Source organism: Loxodonta africana, chromosome 2 (genome assembly GCF_030014295.1).
Source record: "Loxodonta africana isolate mLoxAfr1 chromosome 2, mLoxAfr1.hap2, whole genome shotgun sequence".
Lineage (NCBI taxonomy): Eukaryota > Metazoa > Chordata > Mammalia > Proboscidea > Elephantidae > Loxodonta > Loxodonta africana.
Window position 1 is genome coordinate 74,969,810 of NC_087343.1, and position 27,413 is coordinate 74,997,222.

The following is a 27,413-nucleotide window of genomic DNA, read 5'->3' on the forward strand; positions in this document are numbered from 1 at the left end:
TTTAACTTGGCATTGAGATCTAGAACAGGTCTTGCTCTAATACGAATCCGAATCAGTGGGTTCTGGACCGTACCAGATCTTGACTCATGCTCTGAAGTTGTACCTGACACATTAGTGCCCTGAGTGAGGGGGAGCATCACGTGCTTATCAGCTGTGGTTTTTTCTAATTTTGTAATGAAAATTCGATTAAAAAAAATGCTTTTTATAGTCAGGTTTCCAGGATCATGTCTGTTCCAAAAAGTAAGGTGTAGTTTTATGACTATCTTTGTAGATGTGAATTACCTTATATTCTAAAAGGCTAGTTTATTCGTATTTGGGAGAAAAAATATTAAAAAACAAGAGTATGTGAATTCAGAATAAACATTGATTTTTATTCATTTGTAATTGTTCCAGTTTGAGTGAAAAAGTTTGTCTTCAGGAAGATAATCAACCAAAGGCTTCTAGACCTGCACGACTAACGAGGGGCCGATTACAAAGGCCAAAGCCAAATGTAGGTAAAGTTGCCGAAAGAAAAGAAATTCCAGCATCACAGGAAGAAATTGGGGCCAGTGAAGAAAAGAATGAAAATGAATCCTGTATCGATAGAGCTGTAAGTACTTTGATTCCCCCTGCTTTTTTGTTGTTGTTAAACATTTATAGCCTCAGTATAAGCCTCTTTTCACCCCCTTTTTAAAACAGCAACACTGCATGATTTATGTGTGTGCATTGTTTATTATGTTTATGGCCAAAATCTCATAGCAAAACAGTGTTGCTAATTGTAAAGCCATTCAACACTCAGCTGTCTGAATTTTGAGTATTTCCATAGTATGTAGTCTTATCTTCACCTTACCTTGTATTTGGACTTGCTTTCCCGTATTATCTAGTGAGTATTTGGATTTACTCTTCCCTTTTGAAAATATACCTAGAAATGTGAATTTTAACATTGCCTAAATTAATAGAATGTTTAAAAAAAAAAAGTTAGAATTCCAAAGACAAAGGTCATGAATTTTAGATTATTTACCTGTTAACTAGACTTCATGATAAGGGTAAAAGGTGGCATAATTTGAGATTCGAATTTCTTCTGTTGTAATTCCCAAGGTCTATAATGTGATCACAATAATCAGAAAGATAGATCCCATGGGGTAATTCTGATAGATAAGACTGAAGGAAATAAATACTTGCTTTCTGATTAGGGGAACAGAATGGGGCTTTGAGATGAGGTGAAAGGCACGGCTTAAGATATTTTCTAAGATACCTAAAGAAAAAAATGATAGAAAGCTTCCCTTGAATTTCATTTCATCATTTTGAAATCTTAACCATTTTCATTCTACTCATTGAACAAAATTTTCAACTAAGTCTTTATAAATGTATGTGTTGTTATGAAACCTAAAACTTTAAAAACGTTGTTATTAAGGCTCATGAACAAACAGAAGATCAGCCATGTAAAAATTTCGATTGTGGAGACATTGCATCACAGCCTGAGAAAAAAGATACTTTTCAAAATGTGCAAGCAGATGAGCCCAAGGGTCTTAAAGAATGCCGGAGGTAAACATTATCTTGTTGATTATGTAATTTTGAAGTTTCATATAAAATTTTAGAAATTGTTAATCAATTTTTTAGCCAAAAGAGAATTAGATGGATTTATTTTGTATATATCGTTACATAATGTATAAAGTATAACTTCATTTTTCAAGGCAGTTTATGCCGTAGCCTTCATGTGGATTTCTTAAGTTATGGGTAGTTTGAAAAGAGCTACTCATCATAAATTAAGACTGAGTTAACATGGATAGCATGATCCTTTAATGTGCATATTAAATTAGATGTCTCTGTCCAAATATGAAAACTTTAGTTATTTTCTTAATATTTGTTTTTTTGGAATTAGGATGCTCACATATTGCGTTTATTTAAAATTTACATAAATTTTTTGTAAAACCCATATGTAGAAACCTATACTCCTCATAGCCAAAGCTCCCTGTATTTGTTATTTCTCCTTTGGAGAGCACTAAACTAGATTGTTGGAATTATTAGTGTACCTTTTTTTTTTTTTTTTTAATTTCCATTTGGGAGTTTTGAATGTACGTAAAAGCAGAGAGAACAGAAGAATGGATTCTCGTGTCCCTCCTAGCCGGTTTCAGCAATTACTAATATTTTACTACTCTTTTACATCCATAGTCTGGCCTACACTCTACTTTTTTATAGCTATATTAATCTATTTAAATGGAATCTAACCTGAGAAGAGTGAAAGCCAGGTTTCCTGAATTACTTTAAGGATCTTTATTAGAAGATAGAAAAATTCCTTTATTTCTTGTTTCCTTCCCTATTCTTTTGTTTCTTACTTCCTTCCCTATCACCGTCCTCCCCCACCACCAAATAAGTAATTAAGTAAAATTCTGTTTTACTGCTGTGTCGTAGAATCTCTGGGTAGAAGCCCTGTACAAACTGTATTACTTCGATATAGATACTGGTTACAGATACCTGGCAGTTTGGATTTTTTATTTACATTTTTCAGTTTAAACCAGACTCATTTTAATAGTTCATGTGGCCCAGTAGAAAAATTTCCCAAATGGCCTCTGGTTTTAGAACCCAAGTGGATATTGATTATAACTGATATCTAATCTGATCTCAACAACTTTTTTCTCCCAGGGCAGTGCTCCTTCTGTTTTACCATGTGGCCTTTCTGATCTTCGAATCTCTAAGGTCCTTAATAACAGTTTTAAGATTCTATGTTGTACCAAATCGAACTCCTATTTATATCTACGAGGCAGTTCTTTCCCACCTCTGCCTGCCACAGCCGTACCCCACATACTTTGGTTTGGTCAAGATCCTGTGTTAGAGAAAGAGGTAATAAGGAAAAGACTCTGAAATGAAGAATAAATTTAAAATTCTTCTTTATGTGATAAATTAGTGAATATTCTTTTGAAACTTAGTTTTCTACGCTAAGGTTGCATCCTGCCTACGTCCTATAAATGTTTTGAGGTTTGCGTTGTGCACGGTTGTCATTTATTTTATGGAGGTGTATAAATATTTTGTAAATTCTTAAACTCTGTGGTTTAGAAAAATGGCATTTGTGGACCTTGAAAAAGATTTATAGTTTTGTGCCCAGTCTTTTTACCTTCTCCAATTTTGTTCCTCTTTCGTTCTTTGCTTTTCTCCTTAAAGTCTGTGATCTGATTAGGGAATTTCTGGATCTCCTGTATGTTTTGAGAAGTAATCTAGTTCAACTACGTATCTGATCTCCAATCTCAGATACTGCCCTTCGTTTAATTGTGTACCTGATACGAACTCTATGAGAAGATGTATCTTGTTACCATTGCATTCCCAGTTTTTAGCAAGTGCCTGCCTGGCATATAATAGGTGCTTAGAAATATTTGCTGATTGGTTTTTCATGAACTCTAAGAGGTGTGACATTTGTTTCTTATTTATCCATAAAGGTTAAGCTTATTAAAGTCCTTTTGTTACTTAAAAACAATCTAATAACATCGTATTTGTTTCTTAAAATCTGAACTGATGTTGACATGATGAAATTATTAATAAAGGCTTTGCTTAAAGCATCTATATGTTTAAAGAATATGCCAGTGTTCAGCATGTGACTTTATAAAGGCCATAATAGTTTATATTTCCTCTTGATACCCAAACCAAGGTTACTAGCATAGAAACCTCACTAAAAGCTAGATGTTTTTGGGTGAAGATGAAAAGTATCATAAATCAGAGAATAGACTGGAATCCGTCTAACTAAAACCAAACCCGCTGCCGTTGAAGGCGATTTCAAATCTTAGCGACCCCATAGGACAGAGTAGAACTGCTCCATAGGGTTTTCAAGGCTGTAAATCTTTACAGAAGCAGACTGCTACATGTTTCTCCTTCAGAGCAGCTGGTGGGTTTGAACCATTGACCTTTTGGTTAGCAGCGGAGCACTTCACTGTGCTACCAGGGCTCCTGAAGTCCAACTAGGACTAAATTAAATTTCCTTTGTGGTATGAATTTTGCATTGAATGATGTCAGTTAATAAAGTTAGTGATGTATATGAACATGTTGGTTTTTTAAACAAATATAACTTGAGAAGTTTGTTCCTAAGGAGCTTCCCTGTATTATCAAAAAAGTTACATTATGTAAAAGCTGTTTCAATGAGGAAGAATAGGTTAGGGACTAGAGAGTTTCAAACAAGCAGTAACATAATTTCTAGTAAAGGTTTTTTTTTAATGCTGTGAACGTGTAGTTCTACACTTGCTTAGCTTAACATTGCTAAATAAATCAAGTGTGTCATTTGATCTAGCTTTTGCTGGAGAGTGATGACCTTTCTTAACTTATTACTTAGAGCCTTTTCATTTGTTTATGTATTTTTAGTGATTTTACCATTCATTATGGTAAACAAAACACAAAGCAAAACAAAGGAGCTGTATCTAGTGAGAGTGCTTCTGCTTTTTATGAAGAGCAAAGTGCTTATGAGATAGAAACAGCAGACACACCTTGAACAAGCTCCGATGTAGAGTACTGGGTAGTCTGTCCTAGCCAGCATTTGAATAGGATGGCAAGGATGACATTTAGAAAGGGATGATTCAAGGCTAATTGACTGCTCCTCCGAGTGACTTTATTAGTTGTTCTCTCTATTTATATATACCTGCCCATAAAGCATTATATTTAATTGTTTTTAAAATTTACGGTAATTTCAAAAGATGGATTTTTTACCCCCCTCATTGTTAAAATATTACCCACAGACTCCTGGGTCTTCCCTAATTTTTTTTTTGACAGTTTTTGCTGTCTGCCACCTATCATCTCTTCAACTGGCAGTCTGGTTTAAAGCTTGATTGTGTGTGTTTGTTTCTTTGTTTTTGTAGCATTCAAGAGGATAATGAAGCAAATATATGCAAACAAGCCCCAATTATAAGGACTCGATTTCAGAAACCAAATATAGGAAGCGGGACTGGAAGAAGAGAAATTTTCTCAAGGGAAGAGGTACCAGAGAAGGTTCTTGCCTCTGGGGAAATGCAATCAGATTTGGGAGAAATGGCAAGACCAGAAACCTTACCAAGGGAGAAGGTACCAGTAGAGGCCAGTACTACTAAGGAAATGTTGACAAATTTAAAAGAAACTGGAAGACACGTCCCTCTCAGAGAGAAGATATCAGAAATGATCGACACCACTATGGAAATGGAGACAGGTTTGAGAGAGACTGGAAAAGAAATTTCCCCAGGGGAGTGCATATCAGACGTGATTGATGTCCTTGAAGAAATAGAGACAGATTTTGAAGAAACTGGAGAAAGAGAAATACCTCCATGGGAAAAGGCCCCAGAGGAGGTCAAGACTGTGAGTGAAGTGGAGAAAGGTTTGAAAAAAACTGAAAGAGAGGTTTCCCCAAGGAAAAAGATAACAGAAACGATTGCTGCTTCTGAAGAAAGAGAGGCAGATTTTGAAGAAACTGGAAAAAGACAAATATCCCCATGGGAGAAGGCCCCAGAGGAGGTCAAGACCGTAGGTGAAGTGGAGAAAGGTTTGAAAAAAACTGAAAAAGACGTTTCCCCTAGGAAGAAGATACCAGAAATGATTGCTTCCTCTGCGGAAGGAGAGGCAGATTTTGATGAAACTGGAAAAAGAGAAATATCACCACAGGAAGAAGCCCCAGAGGAGGTCAATACTGTAGGTGAAGTGGAGAAAGGCTTGAAAAAAACTGAAAGAGAGGTTTTCCCAAGGAAAAAGATACCAGAAATGATTGCTGCTTCTGAGGAAACAGAGGCAGATTTTGAAGAAACTGGAGAAAGAGAAATATCCCCACAGGAAGAGATCCCAGAGGAGGTTAAGACTGTAGGTAAAGTGGAGAAAGGTTTGAAAAAAACTGAAAGAGAAGTTTCTCCAAGAAAAAAGATACCAGAAATGATTGCTGCTCCTGAGGAAAGAGAGGCAGATTTTGAAGAAACTGGAGAAAGAGAACTATCCCCATGGAAAAAGGCCCCAGAGGAGGTCAAGACTGTAGGTGAAGGGGAGAAAGGTTTGAAAAAAACTGAAAAAGACGTTTCCCCTAGGAAGAAGATACCAGAAGTCATTGTTCCTTCTGAAACGATTGCTTCCTCTGAGGAAGGAGAGGCAGATTTTGAAGAAGCTGGAAGCGGAGAAATCTCCCCATGGGAAAAGGTGCCAGAGGAGGTTAAGTCTGTAGGTGAAGTGGAGAAAGATTTGAAAAAAATTGAAAGAGAGGTTTCCCCAAGGAAGAAGATACCAGAAGTGAGTGTTCCTTCTGAGGAAAGAGAAGCGGATTTTGAAGAAACTAGAAGAGAAATATCCTCATGGAAAAAGGTCCCAGAGGAGGTGGAGAAAGATTGGAAAAAAACTGAAGGAGAGGTTTCCCTAAGGGAGAAGATACCAGAAATGATAGTTGATTCTGAGGAAAGAGAGGCAGATTTTGAAGAAACTGGAGAAAGAGAAATATCCCCATGGGAAAGGGCCCCAGAGAAGGTCAAGACTGTAGTTGAAGTGGAGAAAGATTTGAAAAAAACTGAGAGAGAGATTTCCCCAAGGAGAAAGATACCATTAATGATTGCTACCTCTGAGAAAAGAGAGGCAGATTTTAAAGAAACTGGAAGAAGAGAAATATCCCCATGGAAAAAGGCCCCAGAGGAGGTCAAGACTGTAGGTGAGATGGAGACAGATTTGGAAGAAACTGGAAGAGAGATTTCCCCAAGGCAGAGCATTCCAGAAATGATTACTGCCTTTGAGGAAAGAGAGGCAGATTTTGAAAAAAGTGGAAGGAGAGAAATAACCCCACAGGAAAAGGCCCCAGAGGAGGCCAAGACTATAGGTGAGATGGAGACAGATTTGGAAGAAACGGGAAGAGAGATTTTCCCAAGGCAGAGCATCCCAGAAATGATTGCTGCCTCAGAGGAAAGAGAGGCAGATTTTGAAGAAACTGGAAGAAGAGAAATACCCCCATCAGAAAAAGCCCCAGAGGAGGTCAAAACTATAAGTGAAGTGGAGGTAGATTTGGAAGAAACTGGAAGAGATATTTCCCCAAGGGAAAAGGTAGTAAAAATGGTCAGTACCATAAGAGAAAGGGAGATTGATTTGAAAGAAACTGGAAAAGGAAACATTTTCGTCATGGACAAGGTATCAGGAAAGATGACTGTTATTGAGGAAATGGAGGCAGATTTGAAAGACACTGGAAGAGAAATTTCCTTGCGGGAAAGAGGATCAGGAGAGATCAGTGCTATTGAGGAAACGGTAGCCAATTTGAGAAATACTGGAAAAGTAGATACTGCTCCAAGGAAAAATGAGCCAGAGGAGACTGATACCTCAAGACAAACCGAGATAAATTTAATACAGAATAGCAGTGGTGACTGCAGCTGTATGCCTTTACCAGATGTACAAGTATGTATTTTTCTGTCCTTTAAAAGTTAATTTTGAATACTTTTTTCAGAGAAAATTTAATTTCATGATTATTGCCCTTAAGCTGAATAATGTTTTTAAAATCTCAAAAAGTCTGAAGCCCTTTTCTAGCCCTAAATATGTATATTTAGGATCCTGAAGAAACTTAGAAGTTACTGTTCTTAATGTCAATTTGAAATTGCTCCTTTAGATAAAAGGGGCATAGGAAATTGGACTGAATTTGTGGTAACCCTGGTATGAACATACTTTGAAATTACTTCTGACCATATTTGTATCCGTTTTTATTTCCTATCTCCTCCCCTTTATTCCATTTTAAAAAAGTTTCTTTTATTAAGTGTTTCCAGTTACTTGACATTTATTCTATTTTTAACATTTTAGCATTTTGGGGGATTTTTTTTTTTTGGCATAGATACCATTATCTGTGCTTTGGAAAAATGATAATATGTAATATGAAAAGAAGTTTCCTGAACTCTATGTATTAACATTTGTAAATTAAATTTTATTTAAAAATCAGAAACAAAGTTGTAGATTTTTTAAGAAAAGTGTTTCGGCTTTTCTTTGAAACGTCAGAAATGCTTAAGAAATCTTGTAAGTGTGCTGATTTACATGACTGTTCCTCCAGAGCATTAGCAGTGACATGCAGTCAGTGGTGCGTACGTCTGTAGAAGAGAAAAGAAATTCTGAAGAGGAAGCGTCAAGTCAGTTAAGTCATTCAGAGGCTTCTTTGCAGACTTCTGACCTTGGTAAGATAGAGGACCAAGGGATGCAATTTCCAGATGTTCCGGAGCAGCGTTCCAATACTAATTTAAGGTATAAGTACGTAAGTGTGCATTTTTAAAGAAAGCATAGAAAGTTATATTTGCAAATTATAGTTTTGGGAAGGCTAGGAAAAACGATCATTCTGATGGTTAATTGTGAAAATTCCCAGCACACACAGAATCATATGTAACACATACTCCTAAGTCAACGCAGGTTTGACAAACCTGTATTTTTTTGTGCAAAGATGGTATTCCTAGGCTCATACCTGGGTTATGCCTTCCTATTTTTCAGCATCCACCAAATAGTCCAATTTGTTTTTCTGTTAAGAATTGATAATGTTATTGCCAGTCTGTAAGCTTGTCTTAAGACTCTGGTCCACTGCCTTTTCAGTTCATTCTAAAGCTTGATAATCCTTGTCCCAAAAGCAAATCTCTTCCTCAAGAACAGAAGCCATCTGAAGTTAAAATAGTACCTTTTGTGAGAAGTCGATTCAAAAAACCAAAACCAAACCTAGCAAGAGCAGCTTTAAAGAGAGAGACTACAGAAGCAGAAAAATACGTACCTGGGAAGAAATTAGAAATGGATAAAATGGAGACTGTCGTAGTACAACAGAACACTGAACAGACTAATAACTGCCCTTCTCAAGATGTGAGTGATATTGAAGACGGAGTTTTTGTTTGTTTGTGTTTGTCATTGGTGTTACTAAGGAGCCTCTGGGTTGTGCAAATGGTTAATGTTCTCACCTGGTAACTGAAAGGTTGGCGGTTGTAGTCCAGCCAGAGGTGCTTTGAAAGAAAAGCCTGGCAGTCTACTTCTGGAAAATTAGTCATTGAAAACCCTGTGGAGCACAGTTCTCCTCTGACACGCATGGGGTCACCATGAGTTGGAATTAACTTTGACAGTAGCTGTTGAGGGTTACTAAAGTGAAAGACACAGAATTAAAATTTCACAAGTGTTTCTTCATATTATTTTTACTGTGTGTGATACTGTTCCTGTGTGTAATGTCATCATTGTTTCTGTAGTTTGTGTAAGAATCTCAGAAGTCTGATGATGGGCAAGTGTGTCATGGGAAGGCATTTAGGAGGCCTGGGCCTTTACTCACTATGTGACCATAACTGCATGATGTAATCATTTCTTTGTAGGAAAAATAGGAATAATAATTACTGTGTTACTGTGTTGTGAAGATGAAATGAAAATTAAAAGCTCAATATGTATTAAAGGTGATATTTTGTATACTTCATTGACTTGACCCATAACAGATTAAGATCGCATCAAAAGCTTTGAAGTGAACTGTTAATACTCATAAATTGAGTTTTCTAAACATATGTTTTTTGAATTAAAATTCTTATTTGACATCCTAAAATAGCTTAGTTCTTCGCTGTTATCAACATTTGTAATTCTTTTTTCTGGTTATAAAGCTTTTAAATTAAAAAGATACATAGTCTAAAAACTGAGAGTCCTTTATGTTGCATCCCTCTCTCCCAAGTTAACCGTATAAATAATAAAATGTGCATGTATTTTTATTGTTTTGCAAAAAATAGCATCAAGCCTTGCCTTCTGGTTTTTCCACTTGATACAATGTTGTGGGCCTCTTTCTGGAAGCAGAAAACCAAACTCACTGCCGTCGAGTTGATTCTGACTCGTAGTGACCCTGTGAGACAGTAAGAAGTTACTTATAGGGTTTCCTTGGCTATAAATCTTTAGGGAAGCAGACAGCCACATCTTTCTCCCATGGAGCGGTTGGTGGGTTTGACTGCCTACCTTTCAGTAGTGCTTAACCACTGTGCCACCAGGGCCCCTTTCTGGAACAGTATGTAGAAATTTAACATTTTAAATGGCTATGTACTGTTGCATTGTAAGGATTTTATAATTTATTTAATCTTCTACTGACTATTTTTCTTGTTTCTGATATTTTGTTTCTTTTTTTGGTTATTATGATGCTATAATATATGTCCTTTTATATACATTTTTAGAAAATTGAGTATTTTTGTAGGATAACTTTCTAGAAGTGGAATTGCTGGGGAGTTTAAAATTTGGATACGTATTGTCTGATTGCACTCTACAAAGATTTTGAAAATTTATTCCTCTGCTAATAGTATGTGAAAGTCTGTATTTCCCTATACCTTTACCAACCCTGGATGAACTTAAAAAAAATTTTTTTTTATATGTCTTCTAGAATGTGGCTTCCCTAATGACATTGAGAGAAAAAGATGAATCAGGTCATAAGGAGGAAAAGGCTGTGATATTACCACGTGTACAGACTGAAAAGAGCCTTTCACATTCACATTCTTGTGAACCAGAAGAGGAGCCTCAGTCCACACAAGCTCAGGAAGACGACTTGGTTGCTTCTACAGGGTAATAAACACTGATGTTTGTTTTTGATGTGTGTGTGCTTTAGGTGAAACTTTACAGCTCAAGTTAATTTCTCATTCAGAAATTTATACGCATAGTGTTTTGTGACATTGGTTGCAATCCCCACAATGTGACAGCACATTCTGCCTTTCCACCCTGGGTTCCCTGTGTCCGTTGACCAGTTCCTGTCCCTTCCCACCTTCTCATCCTGCTTTTGGACAGGAGCTGCCCATTTGGTCTCATACGTCTGATTGAAGTAAGAAGCACTTTCCTCACGAGTATTATTTTTTGTTTTATAGGCCTGCCTAATCATTGTCTGAAGAGTGGGCTTCGGGAATGGTTTCATTCCTGGGTTAACAAAGCATTGGTAGCCATAATTTTGGGGGTTCCTCCCGTCTCAGATGATTAGTCTGATCTTTTTTATGTGAATTTGAGCTTTCTGTTCTACATTTTTCTCCTGCTCTGTCCTGGACTCTGTTGTGTCCCCTGTCAGGGCGGTCACGGGTGGTAACTGGCCAACGTCTAGTTCCTCTGGTCTCAGGCTGGTAGAGTCTCTGGTTTAATTGGTCCTTTAGTCCTTAGGCTAGTATTTTCCTTGTCTTTGGTTTCCTTCGTTCTCTGTTGTTCCGAGTGGGGTGGGACCAATAGGTGTGTCTTAAATGGCCATTCACAAGCTTTTAAGATTCCAGATGCTACTCACTAAAGTGGGATGTAGAACATTTTCTTTATATACTACGTTATTCCAGTTGACCTAGATGTCCCGGAAACTATGGTCCTCAGCCCCAGCTACTCTGTCCCTCAAAGTGTCTGGATGTGTCTAGGAAACTGCCTTGCTTTTGCTTTGGTTTAGTTGTGCTGACTTCCCCTGTATTGTGCGTTGTCCTTCCTTTCACCGAAGTTGACCCTTGTCTACTATCTAGTTAGTGATTTTCCTTCCTCCTTCTTCTCCACCCTCATAACCATCAAAGAATGCTTTTTTCTGTGTTTAATCCTTTTCTTGAGTTTTTGTAAGAGTGGCCTTATGCAATATTTGTCCTTTTGTGATTGACTTATTTCACTCAGCGTAGTGCCCTCCAGATTCATCCATGTTGTAAGATGCTTCGTGGATTCATCCTTGTTCTTTATAATTGCATAGTATTCCATTGTGTATATGTTTCATAATTCATTTACCCATTCATCTGTTGATGGGCATTTAGATTGTTTCCATCTTTTTGCCATTGTGAATAGTGCTGCAGTGAACATGAGTGTGCATATGTCTATTTGTGTGATGGCTCCTATTTCTCTTGGGTATATTCCTAGGAGTGGGATTGCTGGATCATAAGGTGTTTCTTTTTCTAGCTTTTTAAGGAAGCACTATATCGTTTTCCAAAGTGGTTGTACCATTTTACTTTCCCATCAGCAGTGCATCAGAGTTCCAGTCTCCCCACAACCTCTCCAACGCTTGTTATTTTGTGGGTTTTTTTTTTTTTAGTGCATTGTCAGGGTGAGATGGTACTTCATTGTAGTTATGATTTGCATTTCTTTAATGGCTAATGATTGTGAGCATTTCCTCATGTGTCTGTTGGCTGCCTGGTTGTCTTCTTTGGTGAAGTGTTGATGTTTCTTTTAATATCTAAGAAAGACTGTTCTTTAAAATATTTCTTAGCTTTAATTAAGATTTTTAATGTATTTTCAAAATGAATATAAAGGATTCGTTGTTGTTGTTAGTTACTGTCAGGTTGATCCTGACTCATGGTGACCCCGTGTGTTACAGAGTAGAAATACTCCATAGGGTTTTCTTGGCTATAATCTTAATGGAAGCAGATTGCTAGCCTTTTTGTTTCACAGTTCCACTGGGTGAGTTCGAACTGCCAACTTTTAGGTTAGCTGTTGAGCAGAAACTGATTGCACCACCTGCGGACTTTTTTTTTTCCTAAATAAAGGATAGTTGGTTTATTTTTTTTGCTTTGGAAGAGTGCCTAAGGTAGAATATCATATTTGAGTTCAACAGCTCTTAATGCTTGCCTGCATATATTCCTTGTTAGCTGATTAACATCTTACCCAAGAAATGCATTTAGAAATGTATGTATGTGAGTATATAACCATTACTTTTTGAGAATTGTGATTGTTAACTATTTCCTTTATAAAATATTTATAATCAAAATAATTTAGTTTTCTTTTAATGGGCCAACATTATTTTTAAAGAGAGATTATTAGAGGAGATTGACACTTCATATTTATTACGTTAGTTCAACTCTTTACAATTGAGTGCCCTCTCTTTTTCTCTGTCCCATTTTCTAGGACTTACAACACAAACACTTTGCAACAAGAAATGAAAGAAAGTGGTATCCAAACTTCTCAACCAATAAGGCGCCGACTTCAGAGACCCAAACCAAACATAAGAAAGATTGAACAGAGGCAAATAGTAGAAAAAAGTGAAGCTAAAGACATAATTAAGGAAGAAAGACCAGTGTTACAAAAAGATGAAACTAAAAAATCCCCTGCTGTGGTGAGTTATTGTTACGTAATTAATGTGAAAATAGATTTATTATTTTCTTAACTAATGAACCTATTATTGTGAAAACGTTCAATTAAAAAATAATAATATTAAATAATAACAACTACCCCAGGTCTCAACCACCCTCAGATAACTACTGAAAACCTTTTGACGCATCTTACCAGATTAGTGTATAAAAAAAAAATACAGATACTTATATAAATTTAAACAATAAAATCATTTTACACATGCTATTTTGGTACTTATTGTCTTTCACTTTAATATGTTAAGTTGCTTTCTGTGTCAAGAAATGTAGAGGTACATCACTTTTAATTGCTGGATAATATTCCCCTGTTTTGAACTACAGTTTGACCCATTCTCTTGTTGATGAACCTTTTCATGTTAGAAAGAAATCTTTATTTTAATGCCTAAAAATGTCCATTTTAGCTGCTTCTTGTTTTTCTGTTCTTTTCTCTGTTACCAAGGGAAATACTTCAATTGATTGTAATCCATATTTGAACAACATAAAAAAACTCTTTTTAAAAACCCATTTTTTTGTTCGTTTCACAACAGGTGACTGTTTTAGTTTTTAAAGTGTTAGTAAACATATTACTATAATAAGTCTTGAAACTTTCTCTATGAGCTAGGCAGTTTTGTTTCGGCAGCACAACATGAACATCACAAACCCTGGCATCCACCTTTCCTGTCTTTTGCAGTTTCAGCCACAATGGCCTCTGATTCCACCGGCTTAGAATCTTACTAAATACCTTTCCTCATGATTGAAATATTTTAGGAGGTATGTTTTGCAGTTAAAAAAAAAAAAAAAAAAAACTAATATATTTTGTCATCTTCAGCCAAATTCTCAAATTGGAACTGAAATTGAAGTTGTATCTTCCAAAGTGTCCGAGTGCAGAATCAATGAAGATCAGAGTCATGTGGTTCTTGTAGAAAACCTTCATGTTAACAAAATTAATGTTTTAGATGAAAAGATAAGGTGAGTTTACTTTTAATCAGAACAGCATAAAACTTTTCAAAGATAAAGGTTGGATTTTTACATAACTGATTTTATATCACACCCTGGAAATTGTTATAAAAGATAAAATAGTAATTACAAAATTAGGATATTTTAAATCAGCTTCTTGATATGCTGTAAGAATTGCATGGCTAATGTCCTCTTAATTTGTAATTTCTTTGAAAAGTCTAAAAAAATCCTCATTTTTTATTTTAAAACTAACCGTTAATAATGGACAAAGGGTCTTAAGTTTTTTTCATCTTCTTTGGAAATGTATAACCTGCTGACTGAAGTTCATAAATAGGAAGTGCTACTTATACTATACTTAGAGGTAATTATGCCCCAAGCTGGAGTCCCTAGGTGGTGCAGTTAGTATGCGGCTCCTAACCAAGAAGTTGGTAGCTTGAGTCCGCACAGGGGCTCGTCGAAAGAAAGAACGGGCAATGTACTTTGGAAATATCAGCCATTGAAAACCCCCTAGAACACAGTTCTCCTCTGACACGTGAGTTGCCATGAGTCGGAGTTGACTTGAAGGCACCTGGTATGGTATGATATGGTATGCCCTGAGCCGAATGGTAAGAACATTACCTTTTAAATGAGACATACTAGTGTGGTAAAGAAATTTCAGCATAGCTTTCATTTGTTACTTGCCATCTGCTTTATTATTGTTGCTGTTAAAGCAGAATATATTAGTTTCTTCCTTTTTAGTCTATATAAGAAAAATAAAAACACCCTTCTTGGATAAAATTCATGATCCATGTAGTTCACTACACTATCTGTGTAACTGGGGTGTGTTTTTGTGACGTATTTATTGTACTCCAGCATGTCTTCAGCACTCTTACTTTGAATATTCCACCTTCCTTTAATTAAATAGAATTACGTTATTTTTTGGAGGGAACTCAGAAGAAATGTTGTAGCCTTTGTGCCCTCTCTAATTATATAAAGAAATCATACATACGGGATATGGGCATATTGTGTCACCTGTCTGAACAAGTGGTGCTATTGATTTTGGATGGCTTTAAACTGTTCTGTTTAGGCAGAGTTTCTAATGTGAAGTTTTGTATTTTAGTATGGATTTCTTTTATCTTTTTTTGTCTTAAAAAGCCTTTTCATATTGTTTTTATTTTATGACTTAGACGAGTTTTTACATTAATTTCAAATTCCCGTACTAAGCCACTTCTTCATTTCTTTAAATGGGATATTTAAGTGAAGTACTCAGTGTTTTCCACCAAAATATATTACGAATCCTTTTGTATTACAAATGCTGTATTGGAGTTAGCTGGTGATTAGTCCAGTCTAGTAGTTTTATCTCTGATAATTATTCCAGGAAACTCTGAGATACTAATCCCCGAACATTAAAGATGAGCCTGTTTACATTTCTGGCTTCTAATAACTATTTATGGATTTCCTTTCCATGTATAATTTCATGCCTCTTGGTCTTACAGAATTATACAATTTCTCCACTGAAAAGAATCTTATATATTCATGCATTAAACAAATATTTTAGTGTCTTCTATGTGCCAGGCACTGTTCGAGGTGCTGACAACATAAGAGTAAACAAAAGAAAAAATCTGCCTTAGCGGAGGTTATGTTCTAATTGGAACAGATGATATACAAAATAAATAAGTTAAATTAATAGTATACCAGACAATAATACTATAGAGGAGAAATATAAAGCAGGTGTGTGTTGGGTGAGGAGTATGATGAATAGGGACTTAATTTTTAATTAGCATTGGTCAGAGAGTGCTTCCTTGAAAAGGTACTATTGGAGAAAAGACCTGAAAGAGGGAGGAAGCAAGTCAAAGAAATGTCCAGCGGAAGAGGGAACAGCAGTTCAAAAGCATTAAAGTAAGCACATGCCTGGCATGTTTCAAGAACAGCAGAGGCCAGTGTGGCTGAAACAGCAAAAGAGAGGAAAGGTAGATGTCAAATAATAAAGGTTGGGGATGGAGAAGGGTAGATTATATAGGGCCATCATAAGGATTTTGATTTTTAGTCTGAGACTTTAAAGACTAGTGATCTTCAAATTCAGCCTCTCCAAATGCTCTCATTTATAATTGACTAAATTAACCTGGAAGATTTAAGTAAGTTACTTAATGTAACATTAGCAGTTTAGTTTTTAAACTTAAGTTTTCAGGATTTATGACTTTCGGACTAGCAAATTGCTGCAGTTACACAGTCATGAGCTATATAATGTCTGTTTGTCAACGTCTGACCACTTATACGCCTGTGGTCTGGCCCTGGCAGGGGTACCGGGTCACGGACACCACTCCTCTGCTGCCTGAGCCTGGAGCCTTCCCACAGTGACCTTTGTGAGGCTGACCTTCATGGGGCTGCGGGTCATACTCTGGGTGGGACCCGCTGAGTACTCACCTCAGGCATCTGCAGCGGGAACTGCCTGGGCTGCGTGAAGCACAGCAGCCCCTGGGCAGTGCACCAAGGAACCCCAGGCCCCACGAACCCAGGTGTTCCCACGAACCCAGATGTTCATACAACATTCAAATCACAAATCACCCTATTTCACGGAACGTATTGTAGACATTAAGCGATGCATACCTGTATAGGCAGTGCTATCTTTATTTAAGCCAAAAGGGATCAACATGCTTGGCATTTCTCAAGCTGAAAGAATTGTAGAAAAAAATTCAAGCTTTGAGTTTCAATTTTTAAGCAATTTAAAGGATTCTGTAGGCTGTTTTTATAGGCTGTAGGGTTGCTAAGAGTCAATCAACTCAACAGCAATAGGTTTGGTTTGATTTTTAGTATGAACAAAATATTGAGTGACACAAGAAGCATCAAAAGAAGATGGTAGGAATACACAGAGTCACTGTACCTAAAAGAATTGGTCGACATTCAGCCATTTCAGGAGGTAGCATATGATTAAGAACCAATGCTTTTGAAGGAAGAAATTCAAGCTGCACTGAAGGCTTTGGCAAAAAACAAGGCTCAAAGAATTGACGAAATACCAATTGAGTTGTTTGAACAAACAGATGCAGTGCTGGAGGTGCTTGCTTGTCTATACCAAGAAATTTGGAAGACTGCTACCTGGCCAACCGAATGGAAGAAATCCATATTTGTGCCATTCCAAAGAAAGGTGATCCGACAGAATGCAGAAATTATTGAACAATGTCATTAATGTCACATGCAAGTAAAATTTTGCTAAAGATAATTAAAAAATGGTTATAGCAGTACATTGACAGGGAACTGCCAGGAATTCAAGCCGGATTCAGAGGAGAACATGGAATGAGGGATATCACTACTGATGTCTGATGGATCTTGGCTCAAAGCAGAGAATACCAGAAAGATGTTTACCTGTGTTTTACTGACTGCAAAGGCATTCGACTATGTGGATCTGTCTTAGGCTGGGTTCTCTAGAGAAGCAAAACCAGTAATGCATATAAACATAGAGATTTACATTAAGGAAACAGCTCACGCAATTGTAGGCGTTGGGACATTCCCAAGTCCTTGGATCAGGATAGAGTCCTTTCCCAATTCACAGAGCCGCAGAAGCTGGTGAACCCAAGATGAGCAGTTTGGAGAGCTGGGATCCCATTCACAGGTTGTGACGGTCAAGGAATTGCCAAGGTCAGCTGGCAAGACTGCAAGGTTTCTCCTGAGTCACTTAGTTGCAGGGGCTGGTGAACCCAAGATAGGCAGGTGAGGGAGCAGGACTCTTGCTCACAGGCCATGAAAATCAGCGAATCCAAAAATGGACAAATAAGCTGCTAGCTCAAGTCCCAAGAACCAGAGGTCAGACAAAAGACAACTCCTGGACCTAAAACAAGCCAATGACTTTTGCAAGGGGAGCAGGAAGGAAGGATGTGGTGGAAGGCAGAGAGATGAAGGCTGAGGGAGCGGTGAGCCACCACAAGCCCCACCCCGGCCAGTACCACTCAGCATATTCCATCATGGGGGTGATCACATATCACGTTTCAACAGGGAAATGATTGCGACATTATACAACTGCCAAAACACCAAGAATCGTGGCCCAGCCAAGTTGACACACAATCTTAACCATCACAGTCCACCCCTTGTCAACTTGGCATCTGTACACATCTCCCCAAACCATACATAATCCCTGAATAAACACAGGTACACTTATACTTGAGCCTAACATAGCTAACACACGTAAACAAAAAATGCACTAGCCCCATTTACATCTTATATTTTATTTAAAAAAAAAAAAAGTTTTTTTTTTTTTTAATAAGAAAACAAAAATACCTGATGCACACATACAAAGCAGAAATACTTGTAACAATTACAGTCCTTATTTCTGCAACTGGTCACATGGCCGTAACTGGTATTTAGAACTACCTTCTTCCACCACCCTTTGCCCTCAGCAGGCACCTCAGCTGGTCATCGTTCTTTGCCTGATGGGGTAACCCAAACCTTCATTCCTGGAGGGTCGGAGCCATCATTAGTAGTCATGTTGGAATTGCGTTGACTTTTAAAAATCACAGGACATGGTAGTACTAAGAGACACCCTAAGGGATCTCATGCATTCCAGAAATACTCTTCTTTATCTCCATTATGTAATATCAATCCGATTTCCTCTTGGTAGTCTGGATCAGTCCCACCAGCCATTATGGTAACTCCCTTCTTTTCCTGTTGATCCAGAGGCATAAGGAGCCCAAAGTGGCCAGGTGGTATTCTTAGCTTCTGGTTTAATGGAATCAGTGATGTGTCTCCAGGTTGGAGCATTCCTCCCTTTGGAACTAAGACCTCTAGGCCTGCAGAGCATAAGGTCATGGGGACAGGAAGCAGAAATCTTGCAGGTGGATCACTAGGGGTAATAGTGACTGGTGCATCTCCTATTTCTACTCGTTGATTCCTGGACCCATGAATCCGTGCTATGGGAGAAACAGCACCATATATTGGATGCTGGTTTAGAGCATATACAGCCTCCTGGAGAACATTGCCCTGGCCCTGCAAGGTATTGCCACCTAGCTTGTGCCATAATTGTGTCTTTAAGAGACCATTCCATCATTCCGTCAAGCCAGCTGCTTCAGGATGGTGGGAAACGTGGTAAGAACAGTGAATTCCGTGAGCATTGGCCCACTGCTCCACTTTGTTTGCTGTGGGATGAGTCTCTTGATCAGAGGCAATGGTATGTGGGATACCGTGGTGGTGGATAAGGCATTCTGTAAGTCCACGAATGGTAGTTTTGGCAGAAGCATGGCATGCAGGGAAGGCAAATCCATATCCAGATTAAGTGTCTATTCCAGTAAGGATGAAATGCTGCTCTTTCTATGATGGAAGTGGTCCAAGGTAGTCGACTTGCTACCAAGTTGCTGGCTGGTCATCTGGAGGGATGGTGCCATATCGGGGACTCAGTGTTGGTCTCTGCCACTGGCAGATTGGATGCACAGTAGTGGCTGTAGCCAGGTCAGCCTTGTGAGTGGAAGTCCATGTTCCTGGACCCGTGGATAATCTCCATCTCTGCCACCATGGCCACTTTGTTCATGAGCCCATTGGGCAATGACGGGAGTAACTGGGGAAAGAGGATTAGTGGTTCCCACAGAACACGTCATCCTATCCACTTGATTGTTAAAACCATCCTCTGTCGAGGTCACCTTTTGGTGAGCATTCATATGAGACACAAATATCTTCACTTCTTTGACCCATTCAGAGACACCTGTTCACATACCTCTTCCCCATAAATCCTTGTCTCCCTGACCATCATAGCCAGACCATTGGCCACAGCCCATGAATCAGTATACAGTTGCACATCTGGCCATTTCTCCTTCCAAGCAAAATGAACAACCAAGTGCAGTTATCGAAGTTCTGCCTATTGGGAGGATTTCCTTTCACCACTGTCCTTCAAGGAGGTCCCAGAAAGGGGCTGTAGTGCTGCTGCATATCGAGTGGTGCCTGCATATCGTGCATAACCATCTGTAAATCAGGCATGAGTTTTCTCTTCAGTCATTTGGTCATAAGGAACTCCCCGTGAGGCCATAGGTGCCTATTGGGAGATGGAAGGTAATGTGAGGGGAGTGGATACCATGGGCATTTGGGCCACTTCCTCATGCAACTTGTGCCTTCAAGTCCTGCTTGGGCTTGATCTTGTATATACCACTTCCATTTAATGATGGAGTGCTGCTGTGCACGTCCAACTTATGACTCTGTGGGTTAGACAACACCCAGTTGGATCGTAACAAATTTTGGATACCATTGGAAAGAATGGGAATTCCAGAACACTTAATTGTGCTTATGTGGAACCTGTACGTAGACCAAGAGGCAGTTGTTCGAACAGAGCAAGGGAATACTGCATGGTTTTAAATCAAGAAAGGTGTGCATCAGGGTTGCATCCTTCCACCATACTTACTCAGTCTGTATGCTGAACAAATCATCTGAGAAGCTGGACTGTATGAACAAGAATATGGCATCAGGATTGGTGGAAGACTCCTTAACAACCTGAGATACGTAGGTGACAAGACCTTGCTTACTGAAAGCTAAGATTAGGATGTGAAGCACTTACTGATGAAAATCAAGACTACAGCCTTCAGTATGTATTTCCCCTGAACATAAAACAAAAATGCTCACAACTGGATCAATAAAGAACATCTTAATAAATGGAGAAAAGACTGACATTGTCAAGGATTTCATTTTTACTTGGATCCACAATCAATGCCCATGTAAGCAGTAGTCAGAAAATCAAAAGATGTGTTGCAGTGGGCAAATCTGCTTTAAAAGACTTCTTTCAGATGTTAAAAAACAAAGATGTCACTTTGAGGATTAAGGTTTGTCTGACCCAAGCCGTGTATTTTCAGTCGCCTCATATGCATATGAAAGCTAGACAAGGAATAAGGAAGACTAAAGAAGTACTGATGCCTTTGAATTATGGTGTTGGTGAAGAATATTGAGTATACTGTGGAGTACCAGAATAACAAACATCTGTCTTGGAAGAAGTACAGCCAAGAGTGCTCCTTAGACGGGAGGATGACGAGACTTCATCTGTCCTACTTTCGCAATTTTATCAGGAGGGACCAATCCCTGAAGAAATACATCATGCTTGGTAGAGGGTCAGGGAAAAAGAGGAAGACCCTCAATGAGATGAATTGACACAGTGGCTACAACAATGGGCTCAAACATAACAATTGTGAAGATGGTGCAGGACCAGGCAGTGTTTTGTTCTGTTGTACATAAGGTCACTATGGGTCGGAACTGGCACAACGGCACCTAACAACAGCAGCAACATCTTTTATTTGTTATGAAATAAACTTTTCATGTTTTAAGTTGTTTTATACTTAATCTTTGTATTTCTTGATGAGAGAGATCCAACTTTTAAACTTCCTGTATGGAAACTCACACCCCTTTCTTACTTTTTAATATTTTCTAGTTCATGAAGTTTATTCCAGCTGTTAGATGTACCATGACTGGTAACTTTCTTTAGAGTAACTATTTTTTTGTAGTTTTAAAATTAGCTTATTCTTCTGTCATTTTATTGGCCATTTTGACCTCAGTGACACATTTTGCTCACGTATATATTTTATTCTCAATCTTTTTGCAGAATCATATTTTATTGTAAATAGCGTATACTTGTTACATTTTTTTTTTTACTAAGTACATTAACCTCCACTGGCATGTATTAGCCTTCTTAGATCTTCCTGTGAACATCTTTGGTGTTTTATTGCCAGAAGAGCTTCATAAGGTTGGCACATTTGGAAAATAACTGTCTACTTTCTCTTCTAGGTAATTTATTGAGAGTGTTATGTAAAATTAGCCTTCAATACAGGTCTTTCAGAGAGCTCATGGTAGACACCTGTATACCCAGCTATTCTTTATAAACATTCGGGTTTATATTAGATTTTAAACTTTCAAGTGATTTCCTATCATTCAAATCCTTGCTAGTTAGTAAAATATTTCCCGTGAAACCTTATATCTGCTACTTGGGTTGGGAGCTATTGCTACTGTATTGACTTTTGAAACCCTGACTTTCTCTGACATGGCAGGTACCAGTGGGCTATATTGGGACCCTTATGACATTGCCTGTTGATAAACCCTTTTCTGTGAGTTGACAGACATGTTGTGGGAGAATAGACTCTAGTCCTCAAACCTACTGTTGAGCCAGAAGGACCAAGGTTGTTATGACCATAGTATATTTGTTCATGCTTCAGAGCCCGGTTGAAGGCATTGTTTAAAGTGTCATTATGAAATTCACCTTCAACTGTTGTTGTTAAGGTGCTGACGAGTTGGTCCCAGCTCATAGTGACCCTGTGTACAGCAGAATGAAACACTGCCCTTTCCTGCGCCATCCTCACAATTGTATGTTTGAGCCCATTGTTACAACCACTGTGTCAGTCTATCTCATTGAAGGTCTTCCTCTTTTGCTGACCCTCTACCTTACCAAACATGGTGTCCTTCTCCAGGGACTGGTCCTTCCTGATAGTATGTCCAAAGTATGTGAGATGAAGTCTCATCATCCTCACTTCTAGGGAGCATTGTGGCTGTACTTCTTTGAAGACAGATTTGTTTGTTCTTCTTGCAGTCCACAGTATATTCAGTATTCTTTGCCAATACCATAATTCAAAGGCATCAATTCTTCTTCAGTCTTCCTTACTTCAAGTAAAAGTACTTAATTTTCGGAGAAACTTTAGGCATCAGAATCAATTAATGAAAGTAAAAATAGATTAATAATATTGTGAAACTATTCCGTGCTATACAGAAAATGGAAACAAAGGTTTTATGTTCTTCATTTTATGTCAGCGTGTGTGTTTTCATTTTACATGTGTGGTTTTGTAGCCAGTTTTTTAGTCCTTTGAACATGGAATAGTTTTATGTCCAAAAATGTTTGATTTAACAAGGAATTTTGGTTTTTGTTCAACATGATTTTTATTTTGTTCCAGGGAGGAACATAAGACTTATGCTCCTAGTCCAGCCCAGCTGGGGAGAAGGCACTTCCAAAGGGCTAAGCCAAATTTGAGAAGGGCCCATAGTCAGAGAAAGAAATCAGGAACAGAAAAAGGCATGGCAGATCAGAGCGAGGCAAGAAAGCTAGAAGATAATTTACTGCAGCAAGAAGAGTCTGACATCCAGCTCCTTCTAAAAGTAAGTTTGAAAAAAAAAATTGTCACTGAGCTCTATTTTGTCAGGATTATGAAGGAGAGAATTAAAAATGTACAGCTTTGCCTTTTGTTTGTGTAACTTTTCATGAAAATTGACTGTACTATAAAAATTTAGAAACTAAGTTGTATCTGTGTAAGCTTAGAGCTTTAGATCAAACTACCCAACCAAATTAACAGATTGTTTCCATGGTAATATGAGCTGTTTCTTTTTAAATTTAAGAAAAAGACTGAGCTTCTGGCATCTCTGGAGGTTTCAGCAAGAAAAGATTGTACAGGTCCCACAGAGGCTGTTTTAGCCAAAAAAGATGCTGAATCTGAAGAACCTGGACCATCAGGAAATGTTGGAAAGGAAACTCTAGGGAATAATTCTGTGTCTTCAGTTATCGAAGAGCAGTATCTTAATAAATCAACAAGGTAAAGTTTTATGTAACAAGTGGCATTGTACAACATTTGTCCTTGTCTTATTTTACATAATAAGTGCTTTTAGAATAGAAGGTAAAAATCATTTATTCCTCCTTGGATGTCTTAACCTTAACTGATAATAGCAAAAAGGTGACTTGCTAACAGACTTGGAGATAGTTTTTTATTGACAGGTCTGTTTCTGTCCCACTTTTGATTCCTACTTTTACTAAAGTTTACTTTTTTTTTTTTAGATCTACTTAGGAAGATTCCTCTTTCCTAGGTTAAAATTTCTGAGTATTGGGTATACTAGACATTAGTAGAAGCCTCACCGAAGAATGGTGTGTATTACCTAAGTAATTAGGGTGCTGATTCACATAGGGTCACAAGCACACATAAAAGGCACCCTCCTTCTTCCATCGTTTTCAAGGACAGTGGAAAGGAACCAAAGTTCTAAAAAAACAACATTGCTCTGTTAGATTTTTCTGTCCCTCTGCCCCCGTTTTTTTTCTGTTTTTTTTATTATGGATATATATATATATGTGTGTATTTGCCATTATAACCATTTTTAAATGTGTACTTTAGTGGCATTAATTACATTCACATCATTGTGCAACCATCACCACTGTCTATTTCTAAACTTTTTTATCTTCTCAAACAGAAACTTTGTACCCATTAAGTATTTATTCTCCATTCCCCTCTTCCCCCTGTGTCTGGTAACCACTAATCTACTTTTTATCTCTATGCATTTGTCAGTTCTGGTATTTCACAGTAGTGGATTCATGCAACATTTGTCCTTTTGTATCTAACTTATTTCACTCAGCATGCTTGGGTCGAGTTTGTGAGTTACATGCTTACTCTCCCACCAAGGTTCCGTGAAGACCCTCTTTTAGTTTAACCTGATCAATTTACCCAGTAGGATAAACCAGTATCACTTTTTGATCCCATATTCTGTGTATATTGACTCAGTGTCCTTTATCCTTTTGTCTTCTAATTGTGTCCAGCCTTGTATTTCATTTTCACTTATATAGCAAGAGAAAAACTGCCCACAATTAAAAACTTACTATGAAAAAATTTTAGGTAGATAACTAAGAAGTAACTTTGAATGAGAAATTAAGTAGTAGTAACAGAAAATTTTTCCCTTTAGAACATAATTTTTTGAAAAAATGGGTGGTAGGAGTTTCATTTTAATGACCTGACTGGGATTTCACGCTTAAAAATTTGGTTTTCTATAAAAATTATCCTTGTGCGTATAATGAGCATATTGTTGTTTTGATTAAACCCATCCAGCTGTCCACAACTGTCAAAAGAATCATATTACTCCAAAATTGCACTGGATCGAAGAATGGCTATCTCTTCTGCCTCTGAATGTGAGATAAATCATACTGAGAGGAGAATACGTCAAAAGAACAAACCAAATGTCACCAAAGGTCGTGGATCAAAACGAAATCGGGCTAAGAGCTCTAAGAAGGAACCTAGAGCCTCGAAGGCTGTGCTGGTGACTCTTCGGGCTTCCCAGGAAGAAGAAGATGATGATGAAGATTTTGCATCTGACTATGAAGAAGAAAGCTATCATCTTGCACCAGAAGAAGTAAACAAAGCTCCAGTCTTTGTACCCCTTGGTCTCAGATCTCCTGAACCTGTTGCCACACAGATTGAGGAAACAATGGAAGAGGTATAGGTTTTGTTCCAAATCCTTGACACTAATCTTACTTGGTTTTTCTCCTTTTTCTTTTAATAGTTCATTTTTTTCTCTTTGTTGTTAGTACAACTTGAATAGGTCTTTGTCTAAATAATCTGTAAGCAGATGTGACTTGTTTGGGGCCTAGTGGAATGCAAGCACTAAGAAAATTTGACCTACGGCTACCAGCCCCTCTGACTGAATAATAACAAAGGATCCTGCTCAGAGCAGTAGAAAAATGTAGAACAAAAAATCAAATTCACAAAAAGGACCAGACTTACTGGTCTGACAGAGGTGGAAGGAACTGCTGAGACTATGACTCTAAAACCCCCTTCTGACCTGGAACTAAAGCCATTCCTGGAGACCGCCTTTCAGCCAAACAATGGGCAGGCCTATAAAATAAACAGTAATACCCAAGAGGGATATGTTCCTTAGAACAATCAATTATATTAGATTAAAAGGACAACATTTGCCCAAAAGCAAAGATGAGAAGGCAGGAAGGGGTAGAAAAGGAAAGAGAGATCCAGGGTGGAAATGGGGAGAGTGCTGACACATTGAGGGAAATGGAGCCAGTGTCATGGACCACTTTATCGAACGGGAAACTAATTTGCTCTGTAAACTTTCACCTAAAGCACAATGAAAAATTAAAATGTATACATGTGCATAAAGATACGTTTAAGGATATTACCGTTATTTTTAAATGCAAAAAAAAAAAAACCTTTTTTGAAACAAATTCCGACTGTCAGGGCAATTAAAAAAAAAAATGCCTTGGAAAATTTTGCTTATTGGTTTTAATAATTACAGAATCTTCAAAAATCTTAAATGTTTTACCTTTGCCAAGTTACTGTCAATCGGTTTAAGAATTACTATCTTTTAATTTCTTAATGTAGATTATTTCTTCAGTTTAACATTTTGTTTTACGTTTTCATGTGGGAAATGAGGTTTTAGTTTTGCTGTTTATGGTACACCAAAACGAAATAATAAAACTTCTCATTTTGACAGCTTGAAATAACAGTGAATGTTCCGGATACCACATGCATAGCTACTGTTGAACATCAGCTCTCAAACTCAGATGTTAGTACCCAGGAGATGAAACAAGAAGAAGGTTTGAATGCATTACCACTTGTAAGCATCCGTTTTAATACGTTTTGCCTTTTGTTGTTTACATTCGAAAGTCTGAGGGTTTATTTTGATAGTTTTACATTTACAAACAGTTTTTAAGTAATTTCTCTCATGTAGGGAGCTATAAGTATGGATAGTAGAAACTAGTGAATAATCCATAGTTTTTGTATTTGGCTTGCGATGGCACTGGGTTTTTTTTTTTTTTTTTAATAGTTCTTAATATAGGCTTATGTTAAATTCTGTTGCATTAAATGTATAACCAGAACCAAACCCATTGCTGTCGAGTCCATTCCAACTCACAGAAACACTACAGTAAGTGTAAATTATTTAAAATGTATTTTGTTTCATGCTCTTCCCTATTTGGTATTTGTCTTGTTTTCGAAAGTGAAGACTTGGAGTAATTTATAGTTTATGACTTTTAAAATTTTTTTCTAAACTATGTTATGCCAGTTGAGCTAGATGTTCCCTGACGCCATGGTCCCCACGGCCGTCAGTCCAGTAGTTTGGTCCCTCAGAGAGCTTGGATGCATCTACAGAGCTTCCATGACCTTGCCTTGTATAAGTTGTGCTGGCGTCCCTAGTATTGTGTACTATCTTACCCTTCACCAAAGTTACCACTTATCTATCGTCTAGTGTTTTTCTATCCCCACCCCTTCCCTCCCTCATAACCATCAGAGATTGTTTCTTTTTGCGTATAAACCTTTCCATGAGTTTTTATAGTAATGGTCTCATACAATATTTGTCCCGATTTATTTCACTCAGCATAATGCCCTGCAGATTCATCCACGTTGTGAGGTGCTTCACGGATTCATCATTGTTCTTTATCATTGTGCAGTATTCCATTGTGTGTATGTACCAGTTTATCCATTCATCTGTTGATGGCCATATAGGCTGTTTCCATCTTTTTGCTAGTGTGAACAATGCTGCAATGAACGTGGATGTGCATATGTCTATTAGTGTGACGACTCTTATTTCTCTAGGATATATTTCTAGAGTAGGATTGCTGGATCATATGGTATTTCTATTTCTAGGTTTCTAAGGAAGCAGCGTATCATTTTCCAAAATGGCTGTACCATTTTGTGTTCCTATCAGCAGTGTGTAAGAGTTCCAATGTCCGTATGGCCTCCAACATTTGTTATTTTCTGTTTTTTTGATTTGTTCCACACTGCCTACCCAAACTAACACAAACTGATGTTG

The 27,413-nt window shown here is 37.7% G+C and overlaps 1 protein-coding gene across 3 annotated transcripts in view; it reads left to right on the forward strand.

The window, feature by feature from the left end:
* The window catches only part of BDP1 (B double prime 1, subunit of RNA polymerase III transcription initiation factor IIIB), a 118,049-nt gene that overhangs the window by 45,637 nt on the left and 44,999 nt on the right, over nucleotides 1-27,413 (forward strand). For all 3 annotated transcript variants that reach the window (XM_064272962.1, XM_064272961.1, XM_064272963.1), the window contains exons 15-26: nucleotides 394-589; nucleotides 1,394-1,524; nucleotides 4,815-7,335; nucleotides 7,976-8,163; nucleotides 8,538-8,760; nucleotides 10,289-10,467; nucleotides 12,745-12,952; nucleotides 13,795-13,934; nucleotides 22,796-22,997; nucleotides 23,235-23,428; nucleotides 24,704-25,088; nucleotides 26,097-26,219. In XM_064272962.1, the coding sequence (XP_064129032.1) occupies nucleotides 394-589; nucleotides 1,394-1,524; nucleotides 4,815-7,335; nucleotides 7,976-8,163; nucleotides 8,538-8,760; nucleotides 10,289-10,467; nucleotides 12,745-12,952; nucleotides 13,795-13,934; nucleotides 22,796-22,997; nucleotides 23,235-23,428; nucleotides 24,704-25,088; nucleotides 26,097-26,219 (4,690 nt within the window). The remainder of the gene's footprint in view (nucleotides 1-393; nucleotides 590-1,393; nucleotides 1,525-4,814; nucleotides 7,336-7,975; nucleotides 8,164-8,537; nucleotides 8,761-10,288; nucleotides 10,468-12,744; nucleotides 12,953-13,794; nucleotides 13,935-22,795; nucleotides 22,998-23,234; nucleotides 23,429-24,703; nucleotides 25,089-26,096; nucleotides 26,220-27,413) is intronic.